We start from the raw sequence: 15,093 nt of genomic DNA on the forward strand, positions 1-15,093 counted from the left end.
TAGAAATTTTGATTGGTTTTTTCTGTATCATACAGAATTCTGACAAAGTGCTTTTTTTAATCCTGTGCAGGACAGTCAGAAGAGAAATCTGATGGCAGCAATGGTAAGTGTCAAGTAAATGCGATTAATATTTGCATTGGTATAACTGTTGAGAAGTAACTAAAAGCAGCAGAGTCAAAAAACTAGCTCTTAACTACTTGTAATGTGCTGCAAGTTATGTTAGTAAACGTTTGAATAAAAGCTGAATAAATGTGGTCAGTAAGAGCCTGGTTGATCCTATTTGTATTCAGTTAATTATGTTGGGCTCTCAGTCTGAAAAAGAATTGATTTGTGGTTATGGTGTGCTGCTTAAGTAAATGCCTGATATCTGCTGGGCTGGAAAACTATAGGGAGATTGACAGTTGGTGGAATTAGGACCTGCTAGTGATCAGCTTCCATCACCTATGTAGTTTGTCTACCCCTTTAGTCAGGTGGTCATAGCAATGCGGACTTGGGAAAAGCAGTCACAAGAAGCTGAACTTGGAAATTAAACTGCGGGTTTTTACTTATTGTTTGAATTTACCCCGGAAGGATTTTATGGGTCTTATTTGGAAACCTTTGACCGTTTCAGTCTGATTCTTACGTCCTTGGAGTTGCTACTTGAGCCTGTTGTTGGTACTGAGTTTAAAAACAACCGGAGTTAAATTTATTTAATCCTTATTGTATCGTTCAAAATCCCACATTTTGGAGTGACTATTAATGTGGTAAAGATGGAATTTCACTTGCGTCAGGGTAAGATCCCCTTAAACCCAACAGGTGATATTTTTGTAATAGTTCACGGCAGTTCATCAGCGGGAAAGGTTTACCCTTTGTTGGTGAGTGCCTGAGTGGGTCTGGTAAGTGGAAAGGTATTTCATTATCCAGCTCTGAGATTCTTCCTCTTTTAATGAGGCATAAAATTAAAAGCCTGTTCCATTACTCTCACTTAGCATAATTATTCTGTTGTCTAATGATTATACTTGAGCTACCAATAGTGGTGTCAAAGTGTTTTGCATCATAGGCACTTGCATTGATAGAGCACATTTAAAGAAGCACTCAAAGGCATTTTTCAGATAGACAGAAATGAATATATGTTAAGCCAACAAGAGAACAATATTTTGTTTGAATTGATGGTTTTGGAGAAGATTTTTAATGAGAGACAGAGTGGCAGAGAGAACTAGAAAAAATGTTTGAGTAGGAGTAGCCTGAAGCACTTAACAGCTGCTTCACTGCAGAGAAGAAAAAGGAGAGGGATATTTAGAAGGAACGGGGAGAATTAATCATTGGTGAGGGTGGTGCTAAAGGAACCTGGAACATGGGGTAAGATGGGCCATAACGCTATTCATGGCCAAAGACAAGATTTTTAAACTGAAGGCATTGATGGATAGATAAATGGGGGATGTGGGTGGCGTTGGTAGAAGTGTCCTTTGAAAAGAAGTTGAAAGGACTTAAATTCCACAAAGCTGGTTGAAGAATAGAACTAGAGTCAACCTTTGCATATCTTTGTAAACATTTCATTACAAGGTCACATGTCGCAAGCAAATATTTCCTCATCCAGCAAAATACTGGATAGTTCAGCAAGTACTGAAATAAAAACAGAAAATGCTGCAAAATGGCACATCTGGGGAAAGAAACCAAGTTAGCTTTTCAGCTTGTTAACCTTCAATCAAAACTGAGAAAAGTTAGAAATGCAATTAAATTTTAAATTTTAAAATTATTATTCATTAAGAATGAGATTGTGGAGGTACATTGTAAAGTAAGGCTGAGGCAGCATGGCTTAATGAAGGGGAGGGCTTGTCTGACAAATCTGTTCGAGTTCTTTGAGGAGATATCAAGCAAGTTAGACAAAGGAGAGCCAATGGATGCCATCCAGTTGGATTTCGAGTAGGTCTTTGACAAGGAGGCTGCTAAATAAGGTAACAGTCCATAGTGTTTGGGGCAAGGTACTGGTGTAAGTCGAGGATTGGCTGACTGGCAGAGAGCAGAATAGGATAAAGGTGTCTTTATCAGGATGGTAGCAGGAGACTAGTGGAGTGCTACAGGGAACACAATTATTCACGTCATACAATCTGGGCGAATGAACTGAAGGCATTGTTGCTAAGTTTCCAGGTAACACAAAGATATGTGGAGACGCAGGCAGTGTTGGGGAAGCAAGAATACTGCAGAAGGACTTAGGCGAGGAAAGTGGACAAAGAAGTGGCAGATGGAATACAATGTGGGAAAGTGTGCGGTTATGTACTTAGGTAGGCAGAATACAGGTGTGAACAATTTTCTAAACATGGAAAGGCTTTGGAAATCTGAGGTGCAAAGGGACTTGAGAATCCTGAACTAGCATTCAGTTGACAGTTAGGAAGGCAAATGCAATGTTAGTATTCATTTCAAGGGGGCTAGAATACATGAGCAGGGATATACAGCCTTAGCAGTACAAGGTTCTGGTCAGACCACATTTGAAATGTGAGCAGTGTTGGGCTCTGTATCTAAGGAATGATGCGTTGCCATTGGAAGGGGACCAGAGGAGGTTTACAAGAATGACCTTGGGGATGAAGGACTTATCGTAAGAGGAGCAGTTGAGGACTCTGGGTCTGTACTCAATGGAGTTCAAAAGGATGAGGAGGTGATCTGATTTAAAACTTACAAAAAACTGAGAGGCCTGGATAGAATAGAAGTGGAGAAGACGTTTCCATTGGTGGGAGAGACCAGCTCCTCAGAGTAGAGGAACCACCCTTTAGAACTGAGCTGAGGAGGAATTTCTTCAGCCAGAGAATGGCTAATCTGTGGAACACGTTGCTGCAGAGAACTGTGGAGTCCAAGTCATTGAGTCTATTTAAGACAGAGATAGATTATTGATTGGTGAAGGGATCAAGGGGTACAGAGAGAAAGGGTTTGAGAAATATTTCCACTATGGTTGAATGGTGGGGCAGACTAAGTGGGCCAAATGGCCTCATTCTGTTCCTTTGTCTTTTATGGTCTTTTGCAGGAAGCAAGTGAATCCCCTCATAAATACCCATAACCTGCATCCAATGGAACCCTTTATACGACTAACATAGACTAGACCTATATTCCCCAGAATTTGGAAAAGTGAGAGGTGATCTCATTGGAACATCATCTTATGGGACTTTGTAAGGCAGATGTTTGGTGGATGTTTCCCTGGGCGTCCAAGTCTAAAGTATCAAATCACAGTCAGAGGGGTCAGTTATTTTGGGATGAGCAATTTATTCACTTTAAGGATGTTGATGCTTTGGAATTCACTACCCTAAGAATACTGTAGGTCCTCAATTGTTCAGTATGTTTAGGATAAGTCCATTTTTTGCCTACGAAGGGTATAATGAGATTTGGGGTTGTGCAAAATGGGTCAGTTATGATTTTATTGAATAACAGCAAGGTGTGAAGGTCCACATTCCCAACTGCTTTGCTCATTTCCTATATTGTTGTAAATGATCTCACTTGGCATTTGTTTCCTCTCCCTCTCCTCTCCAGCTTCTGACTCTTCCCAAACGCCTGTTTTTGTCCCTAATCTATCTTGCTGTTAAGTCACTGGAATCTAGATTCCCTGTCCTCTAAGGCTGATTGTTCTTCCTAAATTTTGTTTTTAGCCTCTATCTGATGTCCATTCTTGTTGGGTCATCACCCAATTGAACTTGATCTCCCGATCTCCGCCAGTGCTCCAGTCTGAATTCCGTGTGCGCTTGCTGTGTAACCCCTTCGCTCATGATGCTGCCTTAACCCTGCTTTTTTGATTATATTCCAAGCTGCACAAATAGCCACATTTTCTCCATGTTCCTGCCTATGTAGTTAGGCTGAGGCATGGAGCAGCGCAAGTAGAAAATGGGTTGGCAGATGAGATATAAAATTCAAGTAATTGAACTTGATCTCCCGATCTCCGCCAGTGCTCCAGTCTGAATTCCGTGTGCGCTTCCTGTGTAACCCCTTCGCTCATGATGCTGCCTTAACCCTGCTTTTTTGATTATATTCCAAGCTGCACAAATAGCCACATTTTCTCCATGTTCCTGCCTATGTAGTTAGGCTGAGGCATGGAGCAGCGCAAGTAGAAAATGGGTTGGCAGATGAGATATAAAATTCAAGTAATTTAGTGTTGCTCAGGTTTCAGAAGGATTGGCATTGGGGTGTTACAATGGTCAGTCCTAGTTCACTTGTCCTCTCTGTAGGTATAACTGACTTTAACTTGGCATAAGCTTAATCTCAAAAATTGTTGGCTGCTCAAAAAAGTAAGAGACTAGACAATCTGTGGAGGATCATAGAATCTCTACAATGTGGAAACTGGCCATTCGGCCCATTGAGTTCATACCCACCCTCCAAAGAGCATCTCACGCAGACTCAGCCCTTCCCTGCATTCTCTGTAGCTAATTCACCTAGCATGTACATCCCTGTGGGCAGTTTAGCTTGGCCAATGCACATCTTTGGACTGTGGGAGGAAACCAGAGCACCTGGAGGAAACCCACGCAGACATGGGGAGAATGTGCAAACACCACACAGAGGGTTACCCGAAGGTGGAATCGAACCTGGGTCCCTGGTGCTTTGAGAAGCAACAGTGCCTCACCACTGAGCCACCATACCACCCTATTAAAGGGCTATTAATGGATTGTATACTACATATATTTTAATGAGTGTATTTTGGGGATATGTATTAAATTATTGCCACCACTTTTTTGGGATTTATAAATAGGAACACAGTACAAGAAGATTAAAACAATGATAAATTTATTAGAAGCATTGGTTAGGTGATGGAATAGATGTGAAGCTTTGAACACACCGTTATTGAAGGGACGTTAAAGTCTTTGAAAGCTTAAAACAAAATTCTACAAGATTGGAAACTGTAGTTAGGGAGAGACTTAAAATACTGGAAGAGCTTTGCTGCAGCTAATAATGATGAGAAAGATTCAATAAATCTTGGAACAATTGACAGGCTTTAATAGGGAAGCAGCATCTCCTATGGGTAGGGAATCGTTGAAGTACCTATAAGAGAAGGATGTTTAAACACATTACACAACAGGTTTGTTGAGTTGGGTATTTTAGGCAAAGTTGTTTGAGTAGAAATGGATACTTAGTTCAAGTCAAATTTGGGATTATCGAGAAAACGAGCTACAGTGTTGGATGAGTTTTGGATTGGTGTCATAAAGAGCTGACAAACACTAAGTTGAATGAGCCTGTTTTCAAAACTTCTATGGGTCTATGGTTTTCACTAACACTCCTGTGTCTGTACTCCCACAGTTTGCACTTTAACTCAATTACACATTTTCACTGACACACTCAGTGTTTCTTTGGTCTCCCTCCCACTGACGCTTGTTCTTTAACCCAAACACCCACTTCCACTGACACTCACTGTGCCTGCTACTCCCCGCTGCTATTATACTTTCTTTTCTCCTCTTTGTTTTAATGCTGTGTCATTATTCAACATTGAGTCTTCTGTTGTAGCAAGATATAAAAATTACCTCGCCTCCTGATCCAGCAAACTATAAAACTTGACATGCTAATGCTTGACAAGCCAGTCTCAAAATGAATTATATAACTCATGCTTCATTTTTAAAAGCAAACAGCATCTAATGGGTTGTATCATAATACAATATGACCAATAATTGGTTACTGTTTTATTACATTTATGTGGGTAGTAACAACAGACATGAATTATTTTCATTGCTGTAATATCATAATGTTTATGTGACTTCTTGACTTGATTTTGCTTTTGTTTTTAGTAATTGGGTATCTCTCTTGGTATTGTGACACACTACACAGAAATGAATAAAACTGATTGAAGTTATCTGAAAGTATTTGAAAGATTGGTTGCAGTGAATATTAGACTGTCTCAGAGTGCAGATAAGAAATGAATACCTCCATGGATGGCACAGTGGTTAGCTCTGCTGCCTCACAGCGCCAGAGACCCGGGTTCAATTTCCGCCTCAGGCGACTGACTGTGTGGTTTTTGCACGTTCTCCTCGTGTCTGCGTGGGTTTCCTCCGGGTGCTCCGGTTTCCTCCCACAGTCCAAAAATGTGCAGGTCAGGAGAATTGGCCAAGCTAAATTGCCTGTAGTGTTGGGTAAAGGGGTAAATGTAGGGGAATGGGTCTGGGTGGGTTGCGCTTCTGCAGGTCTGTGTGGACGTGTTGGGCTGAAGGGCCTGTTTCCACACTGTAAGTAAGGAATCTAATCTAAAAAAATAATCTAATCATTAAGTTCTGGAGCGTAGCTGTCCTGTTCAATGCATTCCCGAGCAAACAAAATGAATGTGTTTATCTTGAAACACATTTCAAGAGCAGACAGTATCTCAAGAGTTTGCCAAGTCTTCAGGAGTTGAGAATAAAAGGGATTCTGCAGATGTGTATGTAAATTTCCAATAAACCTTTGACAAGGTGACATATAAATATAACTCATTATGTAGGCATTAATATTAGACCACTGATAAAAGATTGGTTAGCTAACAGGAAACAGAGCACAGGGATAAATGGGTGAAATGAGTGAAATGCCATCGGGATCAGTACTGAGGACTCAACTATTAGCATTGTATATCAATGGATCAAATATCAACAATCGATTTAGATGGAGGGACCCGATGTATGGTTGCTAATTTTGCTGATGTGACAAAGATAGCTGAGAGAGTGACTTGTGAAGAGGACCAAAGGAACCAAGGGTAATCATGGAATCCCTACATTGTGGCCATCAGGGCTGCCACCACCACACCCCACTAACCTATCACCCTATCACCATGATCAATCTTTGGACTGTGAGAGGGAACTGGAGCACCCGGCAGAAACCCACGCAGACACAGGGGAGAATGGAAAAACTCCACACAGACAGTTGCCTCAGGGTGGAATTGAACCCCAAGTCTGTAGCACTGTGAGGCAGCAGTGCTAACCACTGGGCCACTGTGCCACCCTGTCATTGGGCATAAATGTAACGGTATAATCTAGGATAACGTGAACTTGTCCACTTTGGCAGGAAGAATCAAAAGCATCTTGTTTAAATAGAGGTCACAGAGCTCTGCAGTACAGGTGGATCTGGATGTCCTGATGTGTGAATCACAAAAATTGATGTTCAAAGGCAGAAAATGATTAGGAAGGTAAATGGAATTGCACGAGATTGGAATGTAAAGGTAGAATGTTTTGTTACAGTTGTGCTGGGTTTTGCTGAGACCGCATCTGATGTTCTTGTATAATTTTAGTCTCCTTATTTAAGAAAGGATATAATTGCAGGGGGCCAATGCAGGGATTGTTCCCTTGACTGATTTCTTGTATGAAGGTGTGACTTTAGGAGGAAAGGTTGGCCCATGTCCATTGGAATTTGGATGACTGAGAGGTAATGTTATAAGATCCTGAAGGGCATAACAGCGTGGATTTTGAGAGATGGTTTCCTGTTTTAAAAAGAAGGGGTTTCACATTTAAGATGAAGGTATGGAGAAACATTTCTCAGGGTCATTAGTTAGTCTTAGAAATCCCTTCCCAAAAGAGCTGTGGAGACATGGCCATTGAATACTTTTAAGGCTGATCTGGATTGGTGTATTGGATGTAGATAAGATAGTGGAGCAGGCTCAAGGGGTCATATGGTCTACACCTAATCTGTATGTTAAGTAATGTACTTCTGCAGGTTCATTGCTATAAGATGACAAAATGCCAGGAAATCTGGGAGGAGGCCCCAGGATTGTATAAAATGTGGGGAGGCTGTAGGGAACACACCCTGCAGTCTTTGTTTTTCACAATACAGCTGACTAGTTCATTGGTCATTTAAATATTTTTGCATGGCTGCATCTTCTGTATGCAGTTACCTAAAGGGGTTGGCTTGTATGTGACCTACACAGGAATCTGTTGATTGCTACAAAGTTTTGAGAGAGCTCTGGCTGTCGGTCAGAGTTGTGATCTCTGTAGAGTTGGTGGGAGAAGGATCTGGTTGAGAGAGGTTATCCTCTTGTTTGTTGCTAATTGGTCAAGGCATGAGAGGCAAGGAATAGGACAAATGGTTCATGAACTGGGGTGTGATAATTCCAGATCTTCAGTGGATTTCTGCTTTTATTATTTATCAATACACGTTAAAAAAAAAAATGAGTGTTGTGCTTCCAAATTTGAAGGTTACAGTGAGGATGATGAATTGTATGGCAGTGAGGAAGAAATTACAAAGACATTTATATGGGTTAAGTAAGTAGCAAAGCTATGGTTATGGAGTTAATTGTGGGCAGATGTGAGGTCTTGTCTTTTGGATCTGAGGGAGGCCAATCCGAAACGCTTGCTTAATAAGGATGAGGCACTGTGGAGAAGTAAAGGGATTTGTGTGTTGATGTACACAAAAGCACAGGTATAAAAGATGTTTAAGAAAATTAATGGACTGCTGATCCTAAGCTCAAGGGATTGGTGTGCAAAACAAAGGATTTGAAGTTTCAGTTGTATTGTGCTTTGATCAGAGCCTGTTTGTGGTCTTGCATTTTCTCTCTGGACTTTGATTTGGAAGAAGAATATTTTAGCCTTCGAAGAGATTCAGTGCAGATCGATCAAAACCACCTATCATCTGGGCTTAAAGGATCAAATTATGAAGACCAGCTTTCAAATACCTTTTATTTCTGTGTGATGAAAGAAAGAACGTGTGTTTATTAGATGACGTTTCACAACAGTAGGATGGACCATAATTCTTTACAACTGCGTGTGTATTTTGAAATAAAATCACTACGGTAGATTTGGAAACCAAAAGCTGGTGTGTGTACCCCATGAGGTAGATGATGCCCAGATTATCTGTTTCAATGATGTTGTTTGAATAATGAATACTTTTTTTTAAATGATGATAAGCCCAGGACATTGGGAAGTGCACTCTTGCAGTCTTTAGAAATAGTGTGATATAATCTATTATGATGTAGAGAATGCTGGATGACTAGAGAAATTGAAGTTTCGGTTAAGAAAAAGAAGGAAGCATATGTCAGGTACAGACAGGAGAGATCGAATGAATCCTTAAAAGAGTATAAAGGCAGTAGGAGTATGTTTAAAAGGGAAATCAGGAGGGCAAGAAAAGGGGCCATGAGATAGCTTTGGCAAATAGGGCTAAGGAGAATCCAAAGGAATTTTATAAATACACTAAAGATCAGCAAGGCAGTCTGTGTGTGGAGCTGAAGGAGATGGGGGAATCACAAAATGAGTATTTTCAACAGTATTTACTGTGAAGAAGGACATGGAAGATATAGAATGTGGGGAAATAGATGGTGACACCTCGAAAAATGTCCATGGTGGTACTGGATGTCTTGAAATGCATAAAAGTAGATAAATCCCCAGGACCTGATCAGGGGTACCCCAGAATTCTGAGAGTCTAGAGAAGTGATTGCTGGGCTCCTTGCTGAGATATTTGTGTCATCGATAGTCACAAGTGAGGTGTCAGAAGACTGGAGGTTGGCTAATGTAGTGGCACTATTTAAGAAAGGTGGTAAGGAAAAGCCAGGGAACTATAGACCGGTGAGCCAGTTGTTGGAGGGAATCGTGAAGGGCAGGATGTACATGTATTTGGAAAGGCAGGGACTGATAGGGATAGTCAGCATGGTTTTGTGCATGGGAAATCATGTCTCACTAAATTGATTGAGTTTTTTGAAGATGTAACAAAGAAGGTTGATGAAGGCAGAGCAGTAGATGTGATCTATATGGACTTCAGTAAGGCGTTCGACAAAGTTCCTCATGGGAGACTGGTTCGCAAGGTTAGATCTCATGGAATACAGAGAGAAGTAGCCATTTGGATACAGAACTGTTGTTTTCTAGACTGGAAGCCTGTGACCAATGGTGTGACACAAGGATCGGTGCTGGGTCCACTACTTTTTGTTGTTTATATAAATGATCTGGATGTGAACAGAGGAGGTATAGTTAGTAAGTTTGCAGATCACACCAAAATTGGAGGTGCAGTGGAGACCAAAGAAAGATTACCTCAGATTACAACAGGATCTGGACCAGATAGGCCAATGGGCTGAGGAGTGGCAGATGGAGTTTAATTCAGATAAATGCGAGGTGCTGCATTTTGGGAAAGTGAACCAGCGCAGGACTTATACACTTAGTGGTAAGGTCCTAGGGAGTGTTGCTGAACAAAGAGACCTTGGAGTGCAGGTTCATAGCTCCTTGAAAGTGGAGTTGCAGGTAGATAGGATAGTGAAGAAGGCATTTGGTATGCTTTCCTTTATTGGTCAGAGCGTTGAGTAGAGGAGTTGGGAGGTCATGTTGCAGTTGTACAGGACATTGGTTTGGTCAATTTTGGAATATTGCGTGCAATTCTGGTCTCCTTCCTGTCGGAAGGATGTTGTGAAACTTGAAAGGTTTCAGAAAAGATTTACAAGAATGTTGCCAGAATTGGAAGATTTGAGCTATAGAGAGAGGTTGAACGGGCAATGGCTGTTTTCCCTGGAGTGTCAGAAGCTGACGGGTGACCTTATAGAGGTTTATAAAATCATGAGGGGCATGGATAGGATAAATAAACAGTCTTTTCTTTGGGGTGGGGGAGTCCACAGCTCGAGGGCATAGGTTCAGGGTGAACAGGGGAAAGATATAAAAAGGATCTAAGAGGTAGCATTTTCACACAGAGGTTGGTGCATGAATGGAATGAGCTGCCAGAGGAAGTGGTGGAGGCTGGTAGAATTACAGTATTTAAAAGGCCTCTGGGTGGGCATATGAATAGGAAGGTTTAGAATGCTGTCAAGTGGGACTAGATTAGGTTGGGATATCTGGTCAGCATGGATGAGTTGGACGGAAGGGTCTGTTTCTGCGCTGTTTATCTCTATGACTCTCTGTCTGTGGGAGTGGACAGATGAAACATTGGTTTAGCGTCTCACGCAAAAGATGGCCCCTCTGACAATGCGACATTCTATAGAACTGTAGTGGAGTGAGCTTAGATAACATGCTTAAAACTCCAGGTTTGAACTGGAACTCACTCTCAACGAAGAATGAGCAAAGTATTACCTACTGAGCTAAGTTAAAAATCACACAACACCAGGTTATAGTCCAACAGATCTGTTTGGAAGTACCAGCTTTCGGAGTGCTGCTTCTTCATCAGGTACCTTTTTTTCTGTCTTGTACATTGTCTGCCAAATTTTTGGCCACTAACTTAACTCACCTTGCTCCCTTTACAGTTTCCTCATGTCTTCTTCACGACTGTCTATCTTTGTGCCATTAGGAAATTAAGCAGCTGTACCTTTGTTTCGCTCATACAAGCCATTAATGTGACTTACAAACATTTAAGACACTGGCACTGATTCCTGTGGCACATCACTTGTTACGTCTTGGCAACTCAAAAACAACTTATTGATGCCTACTGTTTCTAACTAGTCCTCTGTTCATACTATTGTGTCACCCCCAAATCATGGTTTCTTATTTTTACTTGTAACCTTTGATTTGGCACTTTGTCAAATGCCCTCTGAAAATCGAAGGACAACATATCCAAAGGTTCCCGTTTATCCATATTTCTCGTTATTACAGTGCTTCCATAAACTCCAACAAGCTTGTCAAGCATGAATTCTATTTTATTAAATCATGTTAACTTTGCATGGAGATCTTTTTCTAAAATACCCTGCTATATCCTTCTTCGTAAAAGATTCTAGCAATTTCGCTATAATATGTGTGACGTACTGGCCTGTAGATTTCTGCTTTCCCCATTTTCTTGGCTGGAGGAGTCACATTTGCTACTTTCTAATTGGATTAAACCATTTGAGAATCTAAGAAATGTTTGGAAATTAAAACTCATATTTAGGCAGGGTATTTTTTTTGCTGAAAAATGTATTGCTGGAAAAGCGCAGCAGGTCAGGCAGCATCAAAGGAGCAGGATAATCGACATTTCAGGCATAAGCCCTTCAGGAATGAGGAAGGTGTGCCAAGCAGGCTAAGATAAAAGGTAGGAGGAGGGACTTGGGGGAAGGGCGTTGGGAATGCGATAGGTGGAAGGAGGTTAAGGTGAGGTGCAATCTTCTTCCCGACCTCTCCGCCCTCACCCCATCTCCAGCCTATCACCCTCACCTTAACCTCCTTCCACCTATCGCATTCCCAACGCCCTTCCCCCAAGTTCCTCCTCCCTACCTTTTATCTTAGCCTGCTTGGTACACCCTCCTCATTCCTGAAGAAGGGCTTATGCCCGAAACGTCAATTTTCCTGCTCCTTTGATGCTGCCTGACCTGCTGTGCTTTTCCAGCAACACATTTTTCAGCTCTGATCTCCAGCATCTGCAGTCCTCACTTTCTCCGAGGGTATTTTTTTTGCAAGACATTAGGAAGAAGTCTATCGAGATCTGAGATGTGACTGCTTTTATTCTGAAAGTTTTCTTAATACCTAGTGAAGAAACTTGTATTAAGTTCTTTCCATGTCTTCACTTTCTCATTCACAATTACCTCTGGGATGTTATTTATATCCGTTTCCTGTCCGGTCTTCACAATCTTTTGAATTCGTGTGTCATTTCCTTTCTTCCCCACCCCCCCCCCCCCCCATTATTAATACCAGAGACATACTCTATAGAGCGCTCATTTTACTTATACTTCCCTTTTTATATACATAGAACAGTGTAACACAGGAATGGCTCTTTAGTCCATGATGTTGTGCCGAATACGACAACAAATGAAACTAATCCCTTTCACCTACCCTTAGTCTCTATCTCTCCATTCCTTGTGTATTCATGTGCTTATCCAAAATTCCCTTAAATGCCCTTATCGTGTCAGCCTCAATTATCACCCCTGGCGGTGCATTCCAGACCCCTGTCAGTCTGTGTTAAAAAAAACACTTGCCCTTCACATCTCCTTTGAACTTTTCCCCTTTTATCTTAAATGCATGTTCTCTAATATTAAATGTTTCAACTCTCGGAAAAAAGATTCTGACGGTCAAGCCTACCCATGCATCTCATAATTTTATAGACTTCTATCAAGTCTCCCCTCGGCCTCCTTCACGTAGGAGAAAACAACCTGATTTTTCTAGTTTCTCCTTACAGTTCATACCCTCTATTCCAGGCAGCATCTTGGTAAATCTCTTCTATACCCTCTTCAAAGCCTCCATATCTTTCCTGTAACATGATGACCAGAATTGAATGCAGTGCTCTAAATTGATCTAACCAAACTCTTATAAAGCTACGTGACATCCTGACACTTGTACTCAATCCCCCAGCCAGTAAAGACAAGCGTGTTGTATGCTACTTTACCACCCTATCTTTGTGCGGGGCTACTTTCAGGGAGCTATGGACTTGAACCCCAAGATCCCTCTGTATATCGATGTTAGTTAGAGCCCTCCCTTACTTTTTCCAAAGTGCAGTACCTTAAACTACCTGGATTAAACTCCATCTGTTATTTGGAAAGATTATTGCAATATACTTTTATTGTCATGTGTACTCCATTGTAAGAGTGCAGTGAAAAGCTTTTACAATGTCTGTCTTCTGAAAACATCTTAGGTACAGGTACCTAGGTACAGTTCTTAGATACAGCAGAGGAATAAAAGTCATTCCATTATTTAGAATTGAAAAGTAAGTTAAAAATAGGACATCATTAAAGTACATTACAGAAAGCTAGAAAATTTCAAATAGACATTACAATGTTAGATCTCAGCATAAGGTCTCTGCACATGGTCTGACTGTTAGCACCAGGCCCAGTCTATTAGCTGTCCCCGCTCCGCTCCAAGCCTCACCCTGTTCCATACCGGCACTCAACTGCTGCAAGGTAAGTGCCTCCCTCAAGACAGTCTCTGACTAGGACTTGCAGCCTGCATGATACTCCGGGGCCCTCGTGCAGTACCAGTCCATATCCGCAACTGGTCTATATCCCGCTGTACCCTTTGACAACCTTCTACACTATCCACAACTCCACCGATCTCTGCAAACTTACTAACACACCATATAGCTCAAACAGTAGAGGTCCTATTATGGATCCTTCTGGAACACCACTAGTAAACTCCACCCTGAAAAATACCCACCATTCCTCTCTGTCTTCTGTGGGCAAACCAATCCTAAATCCATGTGGCCAAGTCACTGTGGATCCCATGGATCTTAATCTTCTGGATGTGTCTATCATGAGGGACCTTGTAGAAAGGTTGACTAAAATCTATGTAAACGATATCCATATCTGTGGAAACACTTGCTATACGTTTTTGTATTTCTAGTTACCTTTCTCTCATGCTCTAAGTTTCACTTGTTTTGCTTTCACCATATTCTGTCCAATGGTCTCACATGCCATGATCTTTATGGAATTACAGACTTTTTCTTTCAATTTGATACTGTATTTAACCTCCTTAGTTAATCATGGATGATCCATCTTTAGAATCTTTCTTTCTCACTGGAATGTACCTTTTCTCAATATTCTGAGCTACCTCCTTTAATATCTGCTACCTCAGCTCTGATTCCCTATCCTATAATCAAATTTTCCTGGCTCACTTAAGTCAGCTTGGACTTCATGCCCTCATAATTTTCCTTCCTTAAGTTTAAATACTAGTATTTCACTAGAAACACTCGGAAAAAGACACATTTTATTGAACCTTTATATCTTGCACTTGACAGGATATTTTGCAAGAATACCAATTGAAGGGCATAAACACAACTTAGATTGCATGAGAAGAAAATGCTGATTTATTGGCAAGTAGACACCAATTGATTGGAAGAGGCGTTGCCAAGGAGAATGAATCAATTAATAATTGATTGACAACTAGATCCATTGCCCTGAGAAATGAATAAGGGAACGGCTGCCATCTAACTTGCTGACTTGAGACAGTTGCAAAGTATGTACTACATGTCTCAAGAGTTTTTGTGGTGCAATGGCACTGCCCCAACCTTTGAGCCCAAGTTCAAGTCCTACCTGCTGTAGGGGAGTGTAAAAGCATCTCTGAACAGGTCGATTAGAAAATATCTATCTGCAAAAGAGGGAGTCCTTGTGCTGCAGTGGAAGGTAGGCCAACCCTCGAGGGTAGGCGATGGCCTAATGGTATTATTGCTAGACTATTAATTCAGAGAGTCAGGTAATTTGAGACCTGGATTTTGAATCCCACCTTGGTAGGTAGTACATTGTGAAATTTGAATTCAATAATAATCTGGAAATAAGAATCTGATGATAACTGTGAAATTATTGTCACTTGTCAAGGAAAACCTATCTGGTTCATG

General features: G+C 41.2%; 1 protein-coding gene across 1 annotated transcript in view; it reads left to right on the plus strand.

Moving 5' to 3' along the window:
- gtf2f2a (general transcription factor IIF, polypeptide 2a) overlaps positions 1 to 15,093 on the plus strand; it is a 115,850-nt gene that overhangs the window by 58,363 nt on the left and 42,394 nt on the right. Inside the window, exon 5 of the mRNA XM_060833354.1 lies at positions 71 to 103. Coding sequence (XP_060689337.1) covers positions 71 to 103 — 33 coding nt within the window. The remainder of the gene's footprint in view (positions 1 to 70; positions 104 to 15,093) is intronic.

This window comes from Hemiscyllium ocellatum, chromosome 12 (assembly GCF_020745735.1).
Source record: "Hemiscyllium ocellatum isolate sHemOce1 chromosome 12, sHemOce1.pat.X.cur, whole genome shotgun sequence".
Lineage (NCBI taxonomy): Eukaryota > Metazoa > Chordata > Chondrichthyes > Orectolobiformes > Hemiscylliidae > Hemiscyllium > Hemiscyllium ocellatum.